This window comes from Glycine soja, chromosome 7 (assembly GCF_004193775.1).
Source record: "Glycine soja cultivar W05 chromosome 7, ASM419377v2, whole genome shotgun sequence".
Lineage (NCBI taxonomy): Eukaryota > Viridiplantae > Streptophyta > Magnoliopsida > Fabales > Fabaceae > Glycine > Glycine soja.
In genome coordinates this window covers 41,744,497-41,769,228 of record NC_041008.1, presented here as the reverse complement: position 1 = coordinate 41,769,228, position 24,732 = coordinate 41,744,497, and the positions used below count along the sequence as shown (strand labels likewise).

Sequence of the window (24,732 nt, the reverse complement as noted above, 5' to 3'; positions counted from 1 at the left end):
ATAACCAAACATAAAAATCTTTAATTCATATGAAACATACTATCATTAACCAAAAATATTTTAATCATTCCCACGTACGAGAAAATTTCTTCCCAACCAAATGATTCCTAAATGTCTTTCTTAGGCTTAAGGTGTTATTATTAGGCCACTCGCATTTCCCACGTTCAAGATATCTAGTCCCGAACATGAAAAGTACTACCTTCTTTCCTATATATAAAACCCTTTAAACTAATTCACACCCTCTAAAAAAATAATTTAGTTAATCATTTAAATTTATCAAATATTTATATTATGCTAAAATTATTTTTCATTTGGAGAGAGAATACTAAGATTAATTAATTAAGGATATTATAAGATAAAAATAATTAATGCATGAGACTTTTAGAAAAGAATCTTATAAAAAAAAGACAAACAATTGAGTAAAAATAATCTTATACATAAGATAGTAGGTAGTATATTAAGATCTCAACTAGAAATAAAGTTAATATAATCCTTATAAAACTAAGCCAATCCTAGAAGCCAGTTTTTTTGAGATTGATTAATCCATAAACTCATTCTAAGAGCACAATCCATTTTTGTCTTCGTGAACATAAAATTAATCAAGAATATCATGCAAGCGATAGATATTTTAACCATAAAAAGTTGCTACCCAAGAAGCTTGGCCAATTAGAAATGAATGTCAATATTATTGACAAAGTAAAACATCAACAATACAATTATTATAACTACGCAAATGTTGATTCTCCTACAAATAATGTCTCACCAGTCACCATGTTTTACCGTTTGTCATTCTGTTTATAATCTCACATGGTACACTAGTCATGATGCAGGGATTATTTCTCCTGAACACGATCCTGCATCTCTACTTTTACAGTTTACTTACCAACTCGTTTATCTCTTTAAATCAAAATAAATTGCACTAAGTCAAAGCACTATAAAAAAAATTGCAACATGAAATACAGAAATACCCGATAAACTCATGCATATTGAAGAACATGCTAAATAAGTTCTAGGATTAGCAAGTTAATGAAGATTCAAAATTTTATGTAATATATTGAAAAACAACTCTTATTGTACAAAAGGAATCCCGCATTCTGGACCGCATTGAATGGTCGGAAAAAATATAACCACTGAAATACATCTTCCCAGGAAATCCAATTTTCCCGCATTCTGCTGCAAATTATCTGCAGTCGGCAACAGAATAGATGAACACTATTGGGCTAAAACTTCTAAGCTTGCAGGGATATTAGCTTAAAATGCTTACAATTAGTAGACCAAGGAATTATGATTTAGGCTTTTTTGGGGTATCCGAGCTTGATGGTTCAGCTTTCCTCTTAATTCCCAGAAAATGCTCTACCTGAATCAATTAAAAAAAAAAGATTTTAACAGAAAAATGCAAAGCTATTCCACGAAAGCACTTTTTCTAAAGCTTAAACACGTCCTAAATTACCTTTCGATCACCAAGCATAGGTGTCAAGCCCCCAGGAAGATCCTTCTCAACAGTTGCAAAACCACTTTTTGGGTCACTAGTTTGTCTGCCAATAAAAAAACAGTCACATACATTGGTATATCAACTAAACAAAAGGAAAGAAGAGAAGATAGAAGAAACTACACAGAGCCATGCTTGCTATATTTATTCAATTCTTTTGATATTTTCAAAGACTTGCACAATTTAGTACAAAACCTATAATTTTTACTGGCATAATATCATAAGGAGAAAAAAAGGTTTTGTTATGCAACTCCTAACACAATACAATGTTCCTACTTCCACAGTAGTTATAATCTGGATAGGAATGCAAAATGGCCAACCCCAAATGCTATGAAGGATCACAAAGCAGCTGCTATACTTAAGATGGTGAATACAGTGCAAAAGGTCACCCACCTTGGCCACAATCAGCATCATATGACAGTCCTATGGTGGCCAAACCTAAGCAGTTTTAACATTATTAGCATTAACCATAGTTACTTACTTCTTAGCATGCCAAAATCACTTTTTGCCATAATCAATTTAATTTTTTTTAAAATAGGTTCTGAATGCTGCCGTTAGGAGAAGAATTAGACTTGTTTTTTGACAAAAGTAGGAAGGGAATTGTTTTAAGTGGAAATTTTACTGTATATTGGAATTCAAACACAAAATATCACTTTTATAGCCTTTGATGAAAACTGATTTTATCTAAGAATACCCAAATAGAGATGAAGGCAGGCAGGGGAATAATAAGATGTAAATGAAATGACAAGAAATGGACTGGATGTCCCATCATGACACTGATGTAAGATAAAAAGAATTAGTTAAAATTATTAAAGAACCAAGTTATGCCAAATATGTAGCTATTATAGATAACAGTCCAAGATACAGATAACAACATGCACCTGCACCAACTGGTGTCGGATGCTTCAATATTAGAATCAAGAATCTTTACTCCAAAATGTAGACATGAATCAAAAGAAAGTACAATGCTTTAAGAAGAGGGAAAAGAAACAGTCTTGGTTTAAAAAGTGTGTCCCTCATTGCAACAATAAATTCAATCAGCAAATAATGAAATGATGCATGCTCCTAGTTTCTCATTTTATTACATGTAAACAGTTTTTAAATTAAAACTTCAGGAATTATTAGTCTGTAAAGTTAAAATCATACCCTGGTTTAACATGACCACTAAGAACAAGATATGGTGTCTGCAAACGAGCTTGAGCTTCCCTCATTCTCTCAACAGACAGTGATGGTGTATCTGAGCTCTTCATTTGCTTCATCTTCAATTCTTCGTGATATTGCTTCATACGCTTTTCTTGCTTCATTTTTCCAGGTCCTTTACCATGGAACTTATGAGAAATCATCCGAAAGGCTTCCTTGGGAGTCAACTGGAAGCAACAAAAGAATAATTCAAACAAGGATAAGTGATGCACTGTGGTTTAAGCTACATACTAATAGTGTAATAGGTGCCTGGATTCGGTTCCTATCCAGATTTGATTTAATCTGTTAAGGAACCAAATCTCAGAAACCAAACAGCTGTATTAAAGTACCTCTGGTACTCTTTTCATATATATGAATATATTTATCTTTGTTGACCAAAAAAAAAATATTAAAACTGATTAAAATATTGCATATATGGAGGGATCAACTTACTCCAAGAATAACTCTTTTCATCTTCACCATTCATTTTCTTCAAATTAATAAGTCACTAATTTTATCTGTTAGATTCCAAGAAAATGAATGGCAAGGATGAGGAGTAACCCTAAAAAAGTTACTATTGGTGTAAGTTGATCCCTCTCCCCTCTCTATATATACATATCACAAGTCACAAGCATGCAAAACAAATCTTCAGACACAATGGTGTGGTACTTTTCTATTCCAAAGCACAATACATTACAGATCATCTTTTCTTCTGGCATTTAAAAGAAAACACACCATACCGTAAGAGGATCAAAAGGGAGGGTAAAAGATAGTAACTTGAGGATTGTAACTCAGATCGTAGAACTTATATGCATATGTAAAATTATATTTATACACTGTAAAAATAGGAGAAACTGAGGGAAATTTGGGTGAAAAACGTGTTATTGAATTACAGTGGTGCCTCTTTATATATATTAATTACAATTAATACAATCAATTATAGGAGATATTGTTCCTATAATTCTGATATGATAATAAAGAAAGAATATGAAACTAACCCTATTCTAATAATATTCTGATTCTCAACACTCCCCCTCAAGGAAGCTTACTAAGCTCTCAGCTTGTTACAAGAAAATTTTATTCCCAATCAAAAACATAAAACATGGTGAGACATTTCTTAAAACCAGGGATGTTGGTGAAGGCGGAGAATATTGCTAGAAAGAGAGAGCTGGAATATCCATCGGTCTAAGAAAAGAAAGTTCCGACTTTCTTAAAACTAACATTTGGAAGTTTCAAAAAAATATTTTGAAGACAACAACTCAGGGATCTTGGTGAAATCAGAGAATATTGCTAGAAAAAGAGAGAGCTGAAAAACACATCAGCCTCAGAAGGTTCAAAGCAAGTTCCGACTTTCTTAATACCAAGATTTGGAAGCTTTAGAACCAATTGTGGAGACCCACCAGGGGGGTAGAGAAGAAAAGAACATCAGAAATGGAATCGGCAGGTGAAAAGAACCAAAAACAGTCAAACAGTGAAATCTCCAGCGGCGGCGATGGTGACTGACTACATGGTCAGACTTGTCGGAGGAAGACGAGCACCATGGTGGTAGTGGGTGCACCTAGATTGCACCGGAGAGGAGTAGATCTGACAAAACGTGAAAACGATTAAAAGAGATGGCCGGAGAAGGTGCCAACGTGTGGCAGCTCCAATGGCGCCGGAGAAAGGTGGGCTTGACTGGGCGACGAGGACACGAATCAGGTGGTGCTAGCAGTGACAGCTTCTGCACAGCAGAGTATGGTTCACCGGATAAGAACACTAGCCAGAAAACATACACAGTTTGCCAGAAGAAGGGCAACGAGTGGAATGGTCCACCGGAAACTGGAAAAAGAATGATAAAAGAAAGGCAGCGACCAAAAGGGCTCAGTGGAGACAGTGGGTCCCCGGTGAGGAACGATTTTTCCTTATTCCCTCAGCCTAGCTCTAGATATCATGTAAGAATATGATAAAACTAAGGAAAATTTGGGTGAAAGCCGTGTGATTGAATTACACAACAATGCCTCTTTATATAGATTAATTGCAATTAATTATAGGAGATATTGTTCCTATAATTCTGATATGATAATAAAGAAAGAATATGAAACTAATCCTATTCTAATAATATTCTGATTCTCAACATACACATACACATACTTAAAAAATAATGTAGACAATAAAAATAATGCATAACTCATAACAAATCATAAAGATTAAGATCCAACACATAACACAACTCAAAATTGAGCACGTTGTTTTTTTTAATCAGCAAAAATAGTATTGTATTATATATTAAACAGTACAAGTTGTACTGAAGGGGTTACACTGAAGGGGTTACACAGTGGCCAGTTTGAGTAGGACTATGGTGTCCTAATACATAGTTTACAACATGAATTAAGAAACCATAGTTCTGAAATTATACTTATCTCACAGTTACCCCCACTTATATAATTATCCCACCCTAATCACATAAAGGCCTCCTTCATGTTGCTGGACCAGTGATGAAATGGCATGTCAAATCCTTTATCCAGATTTTTTAGCCAAGTCCAGCAGAGAAATATAGCATCCTCCAACAGCTTACTATCATTAAAATTTTCCTCTTCAAAAACAATCATATTCCGATGCTGCCAAATACTCCAAGTCAAGGAAATCCACCAGCATTTCCATTTTTGAAAGCTTTTACCATTTTCTTTCCCAACCACATGCTGGAGGAAGTGCATTTTCGGGTTTTGTGGAAGTGGTGCTGAGATGTTTGTCCATGATGATGATTCCCACCAAAGCGGCATGATTTTTCTGCAACTAAAGAAGAGATGTGCTACATCCTCTTCTTTATTTTTGCAGAATGGGCATGTGGGATCATGTATATCCATATTTCTCCTGTGCAGGTTGATTTTAGTTAGTAATCTGTCCCTGATTAGTCTCCACGCGAAGAAAGCAACTTTACTAGGAACCTTGACCTTCCACAGCTCTGTAAAAGCACCATCCTGATTTTCATTCGTTTGATCTGACATGAGCAACCTGTACCCATTCTCGGCTGTGTATACACCCGATGTATCTTCCTTCCAAATCCACTTATCTTCTCGATCCGGGTGAATGCTGGTGCCTTCTAAATCTTCTAAGAACCTCACAGCCATATCCATCTCACCATCAAAGAGTTCGTGTCTCCATTTGAAGTCCCATTCCCATCCTTCATCTATGAAACTGCCCATTTGCTGAATGACATGATTTTGCTGCTTTGATATGGAAAAAAGTGTAGGGTATTTCTTAAGTGATACTCCATCCTCCTTCCATCCATCCTCCCAGAATTTAACCTTTGCTTCACACCCCACTTTCCATTTTATCCCTTTAACTAAACAACTGCCATCTACGCCAGTAGAAGCTATGCCGTTTATATCCTTCCACCATGCTGATACTCTACTGCCCCTTCTTTCCCCCTCCAAATTACACTAGTCACCATATTTTGAAATCAGTATTTTAGCCCACAATTCTCCTTGGTTATGGAAGAGGTTCCACTTCCACTTTCCGAGAAGATCATAATTAAACTTCCTAAGGTCCCTAATTCCAATTCCTCCTTTCTCCTTTGGTAGACACACCGACTCCCACTTCACCCACGCTATCTTCTTATGCTTCATACCTCCACCCCACAGAAAACGCCTCTGTATCCACACCAGTTTGTCCAGAATGCTGTTTAGAGCCCTGAAAAAAAAATATAGGAATAGAATTTATGACAAACTTTATGAGTGTTACCCTTCCTCCAAATGATAGTAGTTTTTGTTTCCATTTTGCCAATTTTCTCTCACATTTCTTGACGATAGAATCCCACAACTTGGAACACCTTGGGTTTGCCCCAATCGAGATACCCAAGTATAGAAAAGGTATGACCAATAGCCTACAATTTAAGTAACTAGCAGCAACCACCTTCCAACTCTCCGACATCCCAATTGTCCCAAAACTACTCTTTGAGAAGTTAATTTTGAGGCCTGAGACTAGTTCAAAACTTCTCAAAATCACCTTATCGCTTTCACATTTTCCATGGATGCTTTCCCAAGAAAAAGTGTATCATCTACATACTGCAATATGCTAACTTTGACCTCATTTCTGGCCACAAGGAAGCCTTGAAACAAGTTTTTGTCCATTGCTTCTCTCACCAATCCATTTAGTCCCTCCACAACAATGTTAAATAAGAATGGAGCTAAAGGGTCCCCTTGTCTTAGAGCTCTTTGGGGGGTGAACTCAGACGTAGGACTACCATTAATCAGTATGGATATAGAAGCGGATTTTAGACAGCCTTTAATCCATGATATCCATTTTGCACAAAACCCCATCATCTTAAACATTTACAACAAGAATTCCCAAGATACTAAATCATAAGCCTTTTCGTAATCTACTTTGAAAACCAGACACGACTTGTTCCTTATCTTTGCATCGTGGATCACTTCATTTGCAATGAGAGTGTTGTGTAGCAAGTGTCGACCTTCTATAAATGTTTATTGTGTCTCATCTATTAATATTGGCAGCAACCCCTTCAACCTCCTTGCTAACACCTTGGCCACAATTTTGTATATGCTACCTATAAGAGAAATAGGTCTGTATTCATTTAAGTTCTACGGGTCGTTTACCTTGGGGATGAGGGCTATGAAAGATGCATTACACCTCTTCGGGAAAGTTCCATGAACATAAAACTCATCCATGAAGCGAAGCACTTCAACCTTGATAACTTCCCAAAATTCCTTAATGAATTTGAAATTAAGGCCGTCTAGACCGTGGGTCTTATCACTCCCACACCGCATCCTTAATTTCTTTTTCGGTGAATGGCCCTAACAATCTGTCATTGTGTTGTTGTCCAATGACTTTAAAGCTGGCACCATCTAGTTTGGGCCTCACCCACTCTTCCTCCTGAAATCTGTTCTTGAAGAACAAGTGTGTCTCCTCCTTCACCCTTCCAGGTTCGTCAACCCGGACACCATTTACAAACATTCCTCTCGTTTACAGCTCTATGAAAAAACTTGGAATTACCATCTCCCTCTTCGATCCATCTTGACCTTGCTTTCTGCCTCAATAAGGACTCGTGAGATTGGGCAGCTGACCACAACTCCTCCTAAAGCTTTTTCCTACATAGTAATTCTTGGGCAGATAGCTGTCTTACATCACCTTCAGCTTCTAGCTTATTTAACTCCTTCTCAATGGTTACTAGCTTTTGCAGGGAATCTCCAAAATGATCCTTATTCCATGCTTAGGGTGGCCTTGATTCCTTTTATTTTTTCTTTGAGTACAAAACCCCCCATCCCCTTAATTGATTATTCAATCAAGATTCTTGAACTGCCCTTCAAAAATATTTATCATGGAACCAACAATTTAGGATCTGGAAAGGTTGGGGTCCCCAATCAGCAATTTCAGATTTCAGCACGACTAGGCAATGGTCCGAGAAGTTTCTTTCCAAAATAAATTGTGCCGTGCCTTGCCATTTCCAAAACCAATTAGCAGAGACAAGAAATTTGTCCAATCTGCTCTTTGTTGTTCCATTTGGCTTGTATCAAGTGAATTTTCTCCCCACACAGGGCACATCTTCAACCTGAAGGTCCTCTATCCATTCGTTGAAATCATCCATATTGGTATCATTTACCCTCCTTTGACTCAGCCGTACTCTCTCCTCTGCTGTTCGAATGCTGTTAAAATCTTCAAGTATGCACCACAACGCTCCTGGTTTAAATCTCTCAGTTATCTGATTTGATTCCACAAATTTCTCTTTTGAATCATGTCACATGGCGTGTATGTGTTGACTATAGACATCTTCTGCCCATCAGGGACCCATATCCCCTCTAGATAGACGAAGCCTTGCCCACATAACTTCCTATCCAATCTGAAAGAGCTTTCGTTCCACAAACATAGTAGTCCTCCTGCTCTATTGATGGCTGATTGCATTTCCCACTTGACGTCTATATCTCCCCACAGAGCATGACAAATATAATTATCTAAATGTTCCTTCTTAGTCTCTTGTATACACAACATGTTTGCTCTCTTCTTTTTTACCATTCTTCTGATTGCATCCCATTTTACCCCCCTCCCTAGCCCCCTTATGTTATACGTAATGATCTTCATTATCCAGACCCCCTATTTTCCAACTTGTCGGCCTCCTCCTTATCCCTCTCCTCAATATTCATTAACTTTGTGACACTGTTGCATCTCTTGTCGCACATGTAACTCCCAGATTCTGCACCATGTTCCATTGTGATATGGCTTCCCTTACTTTAACACATGTTTCATGGCTATTTTTTTGCAGTGGAGCTTGTGTTGGAGACTGCTCTTTGTCCAGTGCTTTCCATTCTGCCACTTCTTTCAACCCACTACCTCTCATTTCTGGTGAGAGATTATCATGGTTCTCAATTACGCTGTTGACTTCATTATGGGTGTTGTTGTTTATTTTTTTAAAGAGTCCAACAATGTGCCCATGACCGAGTTTCTTTCTACACCCTCTGCTTCTTGAGTATACCTTCTCCATGTGCCTTGGGCCTTTTTGATCACAATTGACATTGTTTTTTGCAACTCCTGTTTTGTCATGAAGAGTATCTTTTGAGAGGCCCATTGAGGGTCCACCACCCTCGACATTTTGTAAACCAACGCATGGATCTGTGGCCACTAATTCAAAATTTGCTGGTGTCACTAGGTCCACCTCACTCCCACTACCCTCCTTACAATTTTCCCATTCCAGTGCATGTTCCCTTTCCGCAATTATTGCTGCTACCATTTCTGTCTCCTTTATTAATCCCTTCTCTGTCTTATCTTCATTGATTTTGACCTCATTTCCTTTACGGCTACTTGGGGTGCGATTAGACTCATCAACAGTCTCTTGTGCCTGTATTTTTTCACTTTTATCAGGCCTAAGGTTGCTTCGGTCAGCTTCTCTTTGATCACTGCAAGTGTCTAGTATGACCCACTCATGTGCTCGTGTCAGTAACCTCTGGTTATTGATCTGTGGTTTGTTGGACTCGTATTGTCCATCAGTCCGTTGTGCCACCGTGACTCCTTGACCCTGCCCACCGCCCGCGGCACTCGACAGAGAATCCTCCTCCGACAGTTTTGTTTCTGACATTACATCTTCGTTCATCGTTTGCGTCCCTATTTCGCTGTCGCTGTCATCGGAGCTTATTTCCTCCGAAGACCCTATGAATCTTCTCCCCCAACATTTGCATTTATCCTGGTTGTAACATTTTTCTTCAACCATATGCACGGTGTATTCTACCCCATTAATCCATGCTGAGACCTTGTGTTGTATTAATGGTTGTCGTGGTGTCTTAACAGTTATCCGCCCCTTATCCAGCCTGTGGAGTTCGTCCATGTCGTCGTCCACCTCCACCACTTCTCCTACCGCCGTCGCATATCTGTTTAATGTGCTCCAAGTCCCAGGCATGCAATGGTATACCCCAGCATAAAAGCCAGACCAGACGGTATCCAGTTCTCAGTTGAGGAGTCCACTTTTCCAATGAGTAGAATAAGGACGAGCCTTGTTCATTTGCTTCCTTCGCCATTTGTGCAGCTCTGGTCTTTGTAAGGCTCATTAGCAATACCATGTCATCTCCGATATATTTTGGCGTAATGCCATCTCACCCATGCCACATGAGATCATCTTCCATCCTATCAAACAGTGCGAGGTTCTTCAGTCTTCCCACCCATGTATTATTTAGCCATGTCTTTTCTTCCACAGATATGTTCAGCTGCACCGACGGATGAGATACAGATCCAGTTGAACTCGGGTTTGTGGGATTTCTCCCTCGTGTCAGGTTCTTGCTGTCCGTCATCAGGACCTTCGCATACGAGACTGCCTCTTTCATCTGTTAGAGTTGTTTCCCCTTTTCCTGTCGTCCTCCTCTACTAGCTTCTCCATGTGCCGTCCTCTCTCTTTCATGCTTTGGTACATTGACATGCATCTTTAATCCTCCTACTACCATGTTATCCAGCTTTCTCTCCAACCATGTAACATCCTTCACCCCCTTAAATCTAACAAATCCATATCTCTTGCCCCTCTTATTACGGTTTCTTGCGATGAATACCTCTCGAACGTCCCCCTATCTTTTAAACTCGTACCACAAATCAGTTTCATTCATATCTTCAGGAAATCTTGTGAAATAGAACGAGTGAACATCAGATGCATCCCACCAATTTGTTTTCCTCATTTCTCACTGCTGCCCATACCCATTTCCGTTGGGGTTCCGTCGGGATCCTACGCTCACCCACTCTCTATTTCTCTCACCCACCCAGACTCTCTGTTTCTCTCTCATCTCTCTCTGGTTAAACTTCTGGATGATCATTCCTCAAAACTACCTATGGTCATGTCTTCTAATTGAGCACACATTACTCTGCACCCAAACACAGAACAGAGAACACCCAAACAACTAACACCTGACACCCCTCAGGCAAGCAAGAACACACAACCACCCGAAGCACTCCTCTCAGCCAACAAAACACTGAATGGTGAACATCTAATAGAGCACACAATGCACAGCTGCAGTAGGCAAGCAAGAAAAGAAGCTGCAAGCAACAAGAAGCAAAAAATCAACCAAGAACAGAGAATAGAGAAACAGATTTTTTCAAACAGAAAGAAGAGCATGGCAAGATGTGCCAACGTCAGAAGGAGACGGAAAAGGAAGTGAGCACGATTTTGGTTTTCATTTTGGGAAGCCTAACAGAGGGCTTTACATGTTTTCAAACTGGGCCAGGCCAAACTCGAACCGGAAAGCGCATCTCATTGAAACTCATTCAGGATCGACAATCCTGCGAGTTGAAGAAAAAATTCACGATCGGCTGTGATCCGCTTTGCAAGCGACCCTCCATGAGATTAAGCTCGTTGGACCCCAAAAAATTGCAGGATCATGAGTAAACTCGCAGTCCTGAACACACACACACACACACACAACATATTTATACACCCTTAACAATTTGAATTTCTTACTCAGAATCAAAAGATTGATTTGTTATCAGTGGACCTAAAAGGTTAAACTCAGTCTCAGTAATTCACATAATATACAAAATTACCATCAGCGCATTCAGAGCCTAACAATTACAATAAGAGTATTCATTACACGATGTGTATTTTTTTGTTTGGCTGTTATTCTAACTTCTCTAGTTAGTAGTTAGTTAGTTATAGTTAGTTGTTTAGTCTGTTAGTGCTGACAGCTTTGGGACAGCTGTATCAACTAACTCTAGTTAGTTGACAGTTATGATAGTGGGTTGTTATCCTACTATATAATCACCTTTGTAATCTGTTGTTAGTTGGGTTGAATAATAACAGTTTCTCAATCTCAATTTTCCTCTCTCTTCTATCATTCTAATACAACTAAATCAATCCAAACAAAAAAAATGAAAAACAATACAAAAGTAAAAAATTAAATAGGAGATTAGGGGAAATGATGACAGGTAAATAAAATTGGCGAACCATAGTTTTATGGGGAAGAATCTACTTACACGGGAGAAAGTTTGGCAAACTTGCTCCACTTAACTAATTCTAGAATACAAATTTGAAAAACCCAACTGATGAATTATGTGATATTATCTTGATGATCATGCATGTCAAATTTTGGATAAATTGAACATTCACATGTAGTCTTATAACTAACACTTATAATTTGAAACGTGTATTATCATTAAATTATAGTGGCTTAATGAATTATCAAATAATTTATAAATTGAAATTGTGTATACTTGACTTAATTATAGTGAACTCTCAAACAAGCAGTTGAATTAATGAAATTCAATGTGTATAAGATTATTAAGTGATCATAAAGTGTCTCTAAAAATTATTGTTCAAGGCAAAAATGTCAATGCAGTGATTAAAAAAAACAACATAATATGATCTTAGTGCCATAAAAAAACAAAAATACGAGGTGAAGAATGTGGAAAACTTACAATTCTCCCAAATTCATCTGTCCTTTCTATGCGAATCTCCCTTGTCTTCTGTGCTTCCTTCTCTTCATCATCTACAATGCCAACCAATTTACTTTTCTTCTTGTCCATGCTTCTGCCACCCCATTCGATGCTTTCTTTAAGTGTTCCTCGCTCTTTAAGCAGTTTCAAAGCACCTGACAATCCTTTCCCTACTGCAACTTCATGGATAGTTTCATCAGGAACTATTTCCTCTTTGTCTTCTGTATTGTGTTGTTCATCTTCATTAGTTTCTTGAACTTCAGTCCATCCACCAGCCTCGTTACTGTTTTCTTCATCAGGAACATTAGTCTCTTCATCATCATGCATGAAAACATCTTCACTTTCTGGTTTACGTGCTTCTAAAATGTAAGAGCAACATACCTAAGTTATATCTACCAGCTTCACCATTATATACTTTATGGACTAACAACAAGCTAACAAAGCATTTCTTTGTCAGAACACCTACTATATTCAACATAAAAAGAATGATTAAATCACAAACATTCAAATTATTATTGCATCATTGACATAGATGCCAATAACAAGAGCACAATGGAAGTAAAGATTAAATAGAAGATTGCCAAAAGAAACAACGGAATCCCAACAATCCAAATGGAAATAAAAAGAAAACTGATCCACTTTTACATTTAATACGGACAGTCATACTTATAATACTCTAGTATGAAATTCATTATTTAGACAACCACATATATAAAAATTACCTTCATCAATGTGGAGACCCCAGACAAATTCTTCCATCTCTGTGAAGACCACCTTGTTTTCTCGTGACTCTCCAGCTGTAGGGTTTTGATCATCAGTCTCATTATTATGATTTGAGGTGGCAAGCAACGCAATAGCTTGAGGACCAGATGCCCCTTCTCCCTCCTTTTTAAGGGCTAATCTTCTCGCTTTCTCTAAGGACTTACAAAGATCCTCATCATCATCTACAAAAACTGGAGTTTCATCTTCCTCTTTAACATTGAGAGTTTGTTCCAGACGCAGCAATTTGGAGGCTTCGTCTGCTTTAGCATAAGCAGACTGGTAAGCATTACTTCTCGTCTCAGCCTCCAATCTTTCTTGCTCATCTTTGATGGCTTGCCTCCTTACATCTTTCCGAGAACCAAGGTCACCAACACCCAATCCTGAAGAGACAGCTTCAGCTTCAAGGGCATTGATGTCCAGCTTATCTTTCTTCCGCAAAGATTTTTTCTTCTTGGGCTTCTTAAACTTTAGCATTTCTTCATGAGTATAGTAATCTGATGATACCTTTCCAGATGAAGTTAGATCTTCAAAGGTATTCGTGGAAACACCTGTTAACCTTCTTCGCAGCTGATAATAGGTAGAAAAAAGATACCTCAGGAGAAAAAAAAAAGCAAAACACAGACATATGCCATTCATGTGACCAACTTAATGGCAGTCACAAACAATATGACACAATATTCTGATCACAGAAAACTCAAACATGAAAAATTGGAAACTCATTACTTTCTAGGAACATTATCTCATAAAGTAAAAGAAAAGCATAACTAACCTCTTCAAGTTTCTTCTCAGCTTCACCTGAGAATCGTCCCTTTTCATCCAAAGTTAAACCCTGAAAAAATGAATCTAATGAGTGCAAGCATTCACAAAACCTACCTTACTCATCATCTGTTTTTCAAAATGTAACAAGAAAAATCAGCAAACCTCTTCTGCAGCTGGATCATCATACTGTTGAAGCATTTTCTTCTCAGTGGAGGGGTCATCAGTGAACCTGAAATTGAGAGCACAGGCTTCATATGATTTCTTTCTATTCCATTAGTTCATGTTAGTTAATGTTTTCCATTATTTCTATAACACATTGAAAACAGTAATGCATCTTACTTATCATCATATACGCCAGTTTTCTTTTTTGCAGCTTTATAAGCCTCATCTCGTCGTTTCTGTTCTCCAATTTCAATGTTCTCAAGCATGTCAACATCTGCCATGTGAGAACAAAAGCTGTTACAAAGATGTGTCACTCACAGACTTCAAACTTGAATAATATAACAAGTTCAGCAAGCAGTTGTACCTTCATTAACATCACCATCAGCAAGTATGGGCTGATCTTTAATAGTTAGAACTACTGTTCCGCCTTCCATAACTTTATCGAGGCCATGAAGAACTTTCACCCCCGCCAAGTTATCTGTCAGATATTCAATATACAAGTATATTTTACCAACCAGATTATCATACAATCAAAGATTCATAACCCCCAAGAAATAACTTAAATGCCCTAAACAGCTGGATAAAGTTTAGGTTTTTAACATCAGTTTTTCAGGTGGCATTGGATAGCAATGTCAATCAGGTGTATAGCAGGATGTCCACACTATATAAAATATAATGGATGTATTTATACTTGTATTTGTTGAGAATCAGGAATTTAATGTATAATGATTTGATAGGATATGATATCTGATTTAGAGGAAACTGAATATCCTCTAATTATGTGTAATTAATACTACCTGTCCATATAAACAAGCTCCGTAGGGTCTTTTAGACATACGGTTTACACACAAATATCCCTAAGTTTTATCTCATTTTACATGGTATTAGAGCTAGGTTGAGGGAATAACGAAAACCTGTCCCTCACCGTGGGACCATTGCTCCCAGTGAGCCCCTTTTGCTCGCTACCCTTCTTCTGATAACCCTATCTCCTTTTCTGGAAACTTCTTTCACATTTCTCCCTGCTTGTGGCGCCACTTCTCCTTTTCCGACGACGTTTTTAGTTTTTCCAGTGCATTTTCTGGCGACCACTGCTGTCTGCTGCCGTCTTCCAGTGACCTTACAGACCGGTGACTACACCATCAGACTCGCCGTTTGCCAATCTATACGTTGGTCGTCACGGCATCGTCAAACGACAAGCCACGCTCACACACAAACCCATATTTTTTTATTGTAACAAGCTAAAAGCATAGTAGGCTTTTAGCTTGAGGGGCAGTCTGTTGGTTGTGTCTCCTAATCAGTACTAGTCTTCTTGAAGGCCAGTCCCATTGTGTTGTTATCTGAATTTGAGGATCCCTCCTTGTTTCGGTCTGAGGAAGTATCAGAGGAAGTTCACCATGGCTCAGCATGAGTTTCAATCATGGGTTTCAATCAAGCAATCAAGCTTCACCAAAGCATCTAATTTAGAAGAAGAATCTTCAACCCACACTGGAGTTCTCTAGCTTGGAGTTGTTTTTTTACTTTCTGATTCTTTGGCTCATATGTTCCAAGCTTGGAGCATTTAATTTATATGCTCCAGCTTGAGGGGGAGCATTAGAATATAAGCTAGTTGTATCTTTGTAAGAGTAGTCTTGACAGGTTTAGAAAAGGCTGTTTTTAAGTGTATTCTGAAAAGCCTAAGTAGGAGCAGGTTCCCTAGTCTGAACCTGTCTTTTCTTCTTTCTTATTGTACTCTTTCGGTGTCATATAAAAATATATACAATGTGTGGCTGAGTAAAGTAACTCAACACTTCTCTAACGTAATGTGTATCTCAAACCCTTCAACAATGTAGTTCTTAACTTTAACAGCTTGGATATGCCAACAGATCATCCAGTCAATTGAATGAGTTCCACCAAACATGCTGACAAGTCTCACTATACACAAAAATAGCTTTATTTATGCAATAATGCTGTTTCCCAAAGTTTAACAAAAAACAAAAAAACAAAAAGAGATGCCTCACAAGAGAGAGCGAGAGAGGGAAAAAGAGCAAAGAACAATCAAAAGATAAGAAAGAGGATTTATAATATTGTTGAACTGTTGATCAATCAATCAGTCCAACTCCAACAATAACTTTTATGCAAAACTAGTAAAGACTTTCCTTATTTTTTTACCCTGTAGTTCTTCCCTGGTTAGAAATGTGGCATATAAAGATCAAGATGTTGATTTTGAAAGAAAAAAGAAATTACAATGAAATGAAGGGAAGAATTCACATTTCTGAAAGCATTTGCTCTTTGCCATTCCCAGCAATTTTGGGTACTTCATTAGTCCCAGATTTGAAGGAAGCATTCCCTTTCCCAAGGTATTTAGGTATTTGGAAACAAATGACTTTGGATAATAAGCTCATGTGAAAAAACAAGAGGGACAAGGCAAAGATGGGATGGAGGAAAAAGGCAAGAGGTTGCCACATTAAAAATACAATGTAAATTGTAAACAATAGTTAATGGAAGTTTAATAGTGTTAGCTTTTACGGAGTTAATTATAAAACTTTAAACTACAAGGACTTCAATAAAAGTTTTTAAACAATAGGGACCTAATTAAAATTCTAATGAAATTACAAGGAGCTACCTATTGATTAAATGGCTTAATTTGATTGGGAATATAATTAGCATAATGACGATAAAAGTAATTGTTCTTAGTGAGAAGTAGTAAAACTTATTTATTTATTCTTCTCATTTTATTTTCACAAGAAAACCATCTTTAATTAAAATATGTCATGAGGTTTAAATTAATTCTCCTAGGATAATATAATGAACCTATAATGTTTTACTTAATGCGCATATACATCTATTGTATAATCTTTCATATTATTATGCATGACACAGGAGTAAGGTTAATAACATTTAGTAACCCCAAAAGTTTCCAACTGTTCCTAAGAGTTATCCCGAAAACCTCTAAAAATAAATTGGGTATTCAAAAGTAAATTTCTTTGGCCAATAGGTGGAAGGGAGAAAAAAGAAACAAAGAAGTTTACCAGTGTGTTGGGCTGTATCCTCATTGTCACTTCCCTCTACTGCAATGTTGTCCTGTGAAAATTTTGATCATGTATTAATTACATATTTAAATTGGGAGATATCTTACAAAACATATTGTAGGTTCGAGTAAAGGTGGAAAAAACCTGCTCCTCAAAAATCTTTGAGAGCTGAAATGCTCTTTTCTTTTCTATCTTGCGGCTTTTATTAACCCATGTTGAGATTTCAGAATCAGCTTCAGGCTGTTTCTTTGTCCTTGATTCTTTCATCCTTATCCAAAATAAAAAGAATATTGTCACAACATTAAGTCTCATACTTTTAAGTTTTAAACCTAGAAATATAATATTAAGAACACGATCATCAAAATAAGTCAATAAGTTGATAGCAGAAATGCTAGCATAAAAAATGCCTAAAATTAAAGAGCATTATGCTATGTTTGGATGGGAGGGGGAGGGGGGAATGTAACTAAAATCCTTGTCTAGAAGATTTGTAAGGAGGCAAAGGGAGAAAGATGTGTTCCTCCTCCTTCCACCTAAGGGGAAGGGTGTATTTTTATTTAAGATCCATTTGTTTGTGCTTTACAAATATAATGTTTAAATTTATTTAAAATAATCAGATGTTTTCTAAAATAAAAACTGAAAAGTGAAAACATTGTTTTTCTCAGAAGCTAGAGAGAGAATCTTATGGAAGAAGAAAAAAAAAAGGTCCAAAAATAAAATATAACATAATGGCACTTCATTTTTAAAAATATCCAAACGCTACCTAAATAATAGAACCAGATGCTTTCCTTGCATAAACTGATAAACATCCAAACAATGGGAAGTAATTCTCTCTCCATGCCCTCCACTTTCCTTCCCCCTCTGCTATAAAACTTCCAAACATACTGGTTTACATATGGTTACTTATGAGGCTGATTGTCATATTTCATAGATCTGGCTGATTCACATTTATTGGCATTGCTACTCTTAATTATTTTTAATTTTCGAAATTCCCATATTTCCTGGTCTTGGGTTGTATTAGGCATAGGTCCTTATTCTATAGGTGTTAATGGGTCTTTCATGTCATATTTTCCTTCTGATTAGTTGTAGAATACGCATCCTTATAGGATTAGAAAATATTCCTGGTAGGATCAGTAAGGGCAGGCCAATTTAAACAGTTTCAATCCTTGATATAGAAAATGATTATGAGAATTATTAATCGTGGCAACGATTGCTTCTTGGTTTTGTGGTACAATTGCCTAGGTGTGATGCCTATCTAAGGTGTCCTATAGGGTGAAATTGGGGTTTCTTTTTATTCTTATTATCTTCTATCCTATATTCTTCTAACCCATTCTTGCAGGAAATGTTTACAGCACCCAATTAATGTTTAACTTGAACCTTAGAACCATCCCATGGTGTCCGAAATCTCCTCACCACAAATACACTCAGTGAACCTTCAATTACTTTCTACCAATAATCCACCCAAGGAAATCTTTAACCCCCATTAACTCAGCCTTTCAACATCCTACATCATATCTTAAATTTACAAGATGCTAACAGAAAAAGTACATACAATTCAGTTACTACAAAATTAAAAAAAAAAAAAAAAATATATATATATATATATATATATCTAACAAAAAAAAATGATGCTGTAATGAATCAAAGGTTAATACTACAATCAAGAGCACAGAGATTCTGTATCCTGGTCAATATAAAGGTTAGATGGCTAATAAGCAAGCAACATATCAATATAATGTTTGGCCAATGCATACAATATGTGAAGTAACATATATTACAATGTGACTAGCCCGAATCATAACAGTAATACTAACAACAAAGAAATAATTCCACAAAAGATTCTCAACTTTCAAGCATTCAGAAATTATGTGATACTGATACCTAGTAGTCACATACTACTCCCTCTAGATTTAAAAAATAAAAGATATATAAAATCATTCACAATTAGAATCAAGGTTAAAAAGATTGGGATCATCCAATCATTCATCTTATCTTATAAGAAATAATGAAGTAGTTTTGACCGAATTTTAAGAAAGAGCCCTCAACATTATAAGCAGGTCCCCAACAACCTACGAAGACTGAAGCATAAGTAATAAATGAACGGCTTCAAATTGACATTGGAGAGTCCAGTAGTTAATAATATTACAAAAGTATAAGTAAGGATAAATTACTTACTTCAAGATGCGTTCTTCAAGTTCTGTTGATGACAGATGTGCTGATGTTTGGCCATCTTGATTATCATTGTCAAGCTTTGAATCCTTTGCCTGCTTGCCAATCTCCTCATCTCTCTTGTCATGGTAGTCTACTTTATCATCAACATTATCCAGTTCATAATCTTCCTCATGAGTCTTTCTGTTCACTCTATCTCTTGTCCTTTCTTTATCTCGATCCGTCTCCCTCTCCTTCTCTCTAATTTTATCTTTCCCCTTATCCTTGTCCCCGTCTCTATAGCTTTCTCTCTCCTTCTCTCTATCTCTATACTTCTCCCTCTCTCTTTCCTTTGCTTTATCCCTTTCTTTCTCCCTTTCCCTTTCCCTATCCCTATCCCTGCTCTTCTCTTTACCCCTCTCTTTCTCTCGCACTCTATCACTGTCTTTCTCCACCTCTCTCTCCTTCTCACGCTCTTTATCCTTACTCCGGTCCTTCTTATCCCTATCCCTCTCACGCTCCTTCTCCCTATATTTCTCCCTATCATAATCCTTCTCCCTTGCCTTATCTTTACCATGGTCCTTTTCACGCTCATCCCTGTCTTCCTTCTTCCATTCCCTTCCTTCTTTCGAAGCATCCTTTGGCTGTTCCCGACGGTGTTCCTTCTTCCTGTTCTTGCCTCTATGCTTGCTAGATTTCTCCGCCCCATCATCGTCATATTGCTCCCTCACCGGGGAATCCTCCTTATCATTTCTACCATCGTACCGTGAATCAGACCACTCCACATCCATCAGAACACTAACAAACCAAAACCATTAAACTAAATCAGAAATAAACTAATTAACAAACAAACACCATACCATGATCAAATAACTAATTAACCCTAATCAAATAAACACTAACTAACATACCAAAACCATCGCACCCTGATCAAATAACTAATTAGCTACTAATTAACAATAAAACCAGAAACCTATATCATCCTCACAGTGAAAAAATAAATAAATTGAACTAAAGAAACAACTCCTTTATTACAAACCTAAATTCGAAAATTCTGAAGCTGAGATTTGAATACAAATCAAAGCAATGAAAACATTTATCAAACACCTTAAGGGTAGACACCTAATTTAGAGGTGCAACGTAATGATGGGAAACCTAACTTAGAGGTGCAGCATAATGTTGGGACGAACAAAGCCAGTACTGGAGGCGATGACAAGGATCATAGGAGGAAGGAGATGGCATACAAGGCAAGGGAAGCAGGGTCGTGGAACCAATACCCACAACAGCGAACAAAACCAATGACGTACGCGAGTGTAGTGGCATTAGGTAACAGAAGGGTGGGGAGGAGGGGCGTGCAAGGCTATGCGCATCATATAGCAACAACATCCCAATCATCATCGCAGCTGAACATCCCCATGGAAAAGGCGAAGTGGCTCAACGACGTGTGGGTAGGGAGACTGAAAAACTATCGATGTTAGGCAGAATAGAAGATGAGATCATGTGGGAGGGAGGACAGGAATTTAAACCAAAGTACCTTGGGGATAATATGGTCCTATTGTTGGGCCTTAATGATTCCAGAGTAGAAGGATAGTGTAGCGAGGACGTTGAAAATGGATGGTCCTTGTTCCATTCATTGGAGAAGTGGAGCCTGGGATGGCGTACTGGATATAGGTTGGCATGGATCATGTGCTGGGGAATCCCATTGCACGCATGGGATGTCGATAATATTTCGAAGATTGCGGTGGCGGTAGGGGAAGTGGTGGAGGTGGATGACGATGTGGAGGAATTATTGAGGCTTGATAGGGCAAGGGTGCTCATAAAAACTCCACCAAAACCATCCATTCAGCACAAGGTGGCGGTATCGATTAATAGGGAAGTCTTCACGATTCACTTGGTCAAGGAGACATGCTACAACCCATGTAGGCACAAATGCCTAACAAGGTGTTCACTTGGGTCCTCCAACAAGGTAAGATCTATCGAGAGTGACATGGCATCACCGACATGGTTTGAATATGCCTCGTTGGAGGCGGAGATCCATCTAGAAAACTGACAACCTAACGACGATGGTGGAAACCAGACAGGAAGGGATAGTGAGCGGCAGAAGATCGATGGACCAAGAAATATGTGTGGACCGAAGGACAATAACCTACAGATCCTGCCAACAGCCACTCACTCAACTACTAACGGTCAAAAAAACGCAGCCAGGACAGCTATGTCTCAAAGCCAAACATCGTCACAGTAGACTACAGGTTATCGAAAGACAGAATAGGTGGTAGCCAGGAGATGGTGGCAGGTACGGGTATGGTGGAAATGGGAAACGCAACTGGAATAAGGTAAGAGGAAAGGAACAACAATATCAAGAGTGGAAGAAAGGGACTTGAAGTGGGCCCATCCACGTCAACAAATTTTGAATTAAAGGGGAGGGGATCACGTGTTGCACCACATGTAGAGGAGAGTGACATGTCAGCAATGGGCTTTGCTAATGACACCAATGTGGAGTCTCACATAAAGCAAAATAATGATATTGGGCCTAAAACAAATGGGCCTTCCCTTACCTGGAAGGTATATTCCAGACATACATGGTGTAGAAAGCAAAAGGACAACTCAAATGCTGCTAGGCCTGAACATGGAAAGGAGGACGGAATAAATAGCGTGGAAATAAGCCAGCCCATTGATGAGTCAGGCCAATTTGAGACTTCACCAATTATATGAAAGGGCAGTGGATTGAAAGAACTAATTGACTGGGAAGAGCAGAGTAGTGAAAGGTTGGACTCGGGGGTTTCAACAAAAAATAAAAGCTCAACAACATTGGAGCATACCAGACAAGCAATAATGTGTTGGGACTCAGCCAAGAGTATGGGTGTAATATGCCACTTCCAGGAAGGTTCAGTGATTTCAAAGCTGATAGAAATGGAAGAGACAAGGAGGAGGCAAAAAGGTTGGGAATTAGGGAAGGGGATCATGAAGATATACTTGAATTTAAATGTGTGAGGAAATTTCACTCACAGGGCATATGGTATTCATGTTTCAGCTTACAATTTATAGAGTACAAAGCATAAGAGAGAGAAAGGGGGAAAGGATAGCCTAGCCTAGTCTATGTGACAGCCTAGTCTAGCCTATGTCTACTGACTTCTAAAACAAGGAAAAAATATTTAGTAATGATGCATACAAATCTAATTCAGAAACCCAAAAGATATTCAACAGATATTATCATATAATATTAGAAGATTGGGGAAGGGGGTCAAGTGGGCAGCAATAAGAAAATTAATAAGAAAAGAAGGAATCGAAATGTTGTGCCTACAAGAAACTAAAAAGGAACAAGTAGATAAGGTTTTGTGCCAAACATTGTGGGGAGATTCTGAAATTAGCTGGGAAGTGCAACCAGCAATTAATAAAGCAGGAGGACTCGTATGTATATGGAGAGAACAAGCTTTCAGAATAGAAAAGAAGTGCAGGGGTTGTAGCTTTATCTACCTAGAAGGGACATGGATTGCAAATGGTGTTAGGGTCTGTATTGTGAATATATACTCACCAAGTGATGTGGCTATGAAGAGAAATCTGTGGGATCAAATCAGAACTCTGAGAAATGCCAATTTGGGAGGCTTATGGTGTATTCTAGGTGACTTTAACAGCTGAAGAACAGCATTTGAAAGAGTGGGCACCATCAAAGACAACAAGATGAGAGGAATATCAAGGAGTTTAATGATTGGATTGCTGATTTAGAAGTTGATGATGTGCCTTGTACGGGGAGAAAATATACTTGGTATAGACCAAATGGGACAGCTAAGAGTAGGCTTGACAGAATTCAAGTCTCTGCAGATTGGTTTGATAAATGGCAAGGCAGCACTCAGTTCATCTTGGAAAGGAACTTCTCAGACCATTGCCCTATCTTGTTGTCATCCTCATCTGTGGATTGGGGACCAAAACCTTGTCGAGTAATGGACTGCTGGTTCCATGATAAGTCGTTTACAAAAATGGTCAGCAAATGGTGGTCAACAAATTCCATAGGGGCTGGGGTGGTTATGTGCTACAAGAAAAAATAAAGGGCATCAAACAAAGATTGAAAATCTGGAACAAAGAGAAATTTGGTGACATTCAGAGGAAGATGACAAGGACTGAGAGGGAGCTGAACTTGCTGGAAAAAGGAGACGAAAGACAATTGAGTGCTCAAGAAATTAGACGAAAGCAGCAACTGCAGGAAGAATTATGGGTGGCAGCCAACTCTCATGAATCCTTGCTTCGACAGAAGTCAAGGACCAAATGGCAAAGAAGGGGACTGCAGCCCCCACTTTAGGGTAGAAGATCCTAACAGGGTAAAAGAAAAGGTCCTCAGTTCTATATGAAGAGATTTCAGGAGATGGAGTGAGTCAGACCAAGGCTGGATGAGGTCAGATTTCAGACAATTGACCAGCAGCAAAACGAATATTTGGTAGAGAGGTTTCATGAGAAAGAAATAAGGGACACAGTGTGGGAATGTGGGAACGACAAGTGCCCTGGACCGGATTGTTTAAACTTCAAATTTATTAAGGAGTTCTGGGATGTAATTAAACCTAATTTGTTCCACTTCTTGGATGAATTTTATGTAAATGGACGATTTCCGAAGGGAAGCAATGCCTCATTCATTGCATTGATCCCCAAAGTGCAGGATCCCCAAAACCCCAACCAATATAGCCTATTTCACTAATAGGCAGTATCTACAAGATTGAGGCCAAGTTGTTAGCAAGGAGATTGAAGAAGGTACTACCGAGTGTTATTGATGAGCGACAATCAGCATTTATTGAAGGCAGGCACATGCTTCATAGTGTGCTTATTGCAAATGAAGTGGTAGAGGAAGCAAAAAAAGGTAACAAGAGTTGTTTGGTGTTCAAAGTCAACTATGAGAAGGCCTATGATTCAGTGAATTGGGACTTTTTGGTGTATATGCTCAGGAGAATGGGATTCTGTTCTAAGGGGGTTCCTTGGATTGTAGGCTGCCTTAACTCAGCCTTTATCTCGATATTGATCAATGGGATCCCATCAGCTGAACTCATCCCCCAAAAGGGACTTAGACAAGGGGACCCATTAGCCCCACTTTTGTTTAATATTGTGGCAGAGGGCCTATCGGGTCTGATGAGAGAAGCGTTGCATAACACCCAGTTTAAGGGATTCATGGTTGAAAGAAATTTGGTGAAGATCAACATCCTTCAATACGCAGACGATATGATTTTCTTCGGGAAAGCATTATGGAAAACGTAAGAGCCATTAAAGTGATGCTAAGCAGTTTTGAGCCGGTTTTAGGGATAAAAATAAACTTTGCAAAAAGTCATTTTGGGGTAATGGGGATGTCATTGCAATGGA

At 38.2% G+C, this 24,732-nt stretch overlaps 1 protein-coding gene across 4 annotated transcripts in view; it reads right to left on the bottom strand.

Annotated features, from left to right (window-relative positions):
- Nucleotides 1-957: 957 nt before the first annotated feature.
- The window catches only part of LOC114419779 (SART-1 family protein DOT2-like), a 33,061-nt gene continuing 9,286 nt past the window's right edge, over nucleotides 958-24,732 (bottom strand). For 3 of the 4 annotated variants that reach the window (XM_028385562.1, XM_028385561.1, XM_028385559.1), the window contains 12 exons: nucleotides 19,423-20,193; nucleotides 17,395-17,518; nucleotides 17,251-17,302; nucleotides 14,607-14,720; nucleotides 14,420-14,516; nucleotides 14,243-14,309; nucleotides 14,091-14,150; nucleotides 13,282-13,888; nucleotides 12,542-12,918; nucleotides 2,636-2,856; nucleotides 1,451-1,535; nucleotides 958-1,357 (listed from right to left, as the gene is read on the bottom strand). In XM_028385562.1, coding sequence (XP_028241363.1) covers nucleotides 1,283-1,357; nucleotides 1,451-1,535; nucleotides 2,636-2,856; nucleotides 12,542-12,918; nucleotides 13,282-13,888; nucleotides 14,091-14,150; nucleotides 14,243-14,309; nucleotides 14,420-14,516; nucleotides 14,607-14,720; nucleotides 17,251-17,302; nucleotides 17,395-17,518; nucleotides 19,423-20,186 — 2,643 coding nt within the window. In that variant the 5' untranslated portion in view covers nucleotides 20,187-20,193 and the 3' untranslated portion in view covers nucleotides 958-1,282. The remainder of the gene's footprint in view (nucleotides 1,358-1,450; nucleotides 1,536-2,635; nucleotides 2,857-12,541; nucleotides 12,919-13,281; nucleotides 13,889-14,090; nucleotides 14,151-14,242; nucleotides 14,310-14,419; nucleotides 14,517-14,606; nucleotides 14,721-17,250; nucleotides 17,303-17,394; nucleotides 17,519-19,422; nucleotides 20,194-24,732) is intronic. The other variant, XM_028385560.1, reaches the window with a different exon arrangement.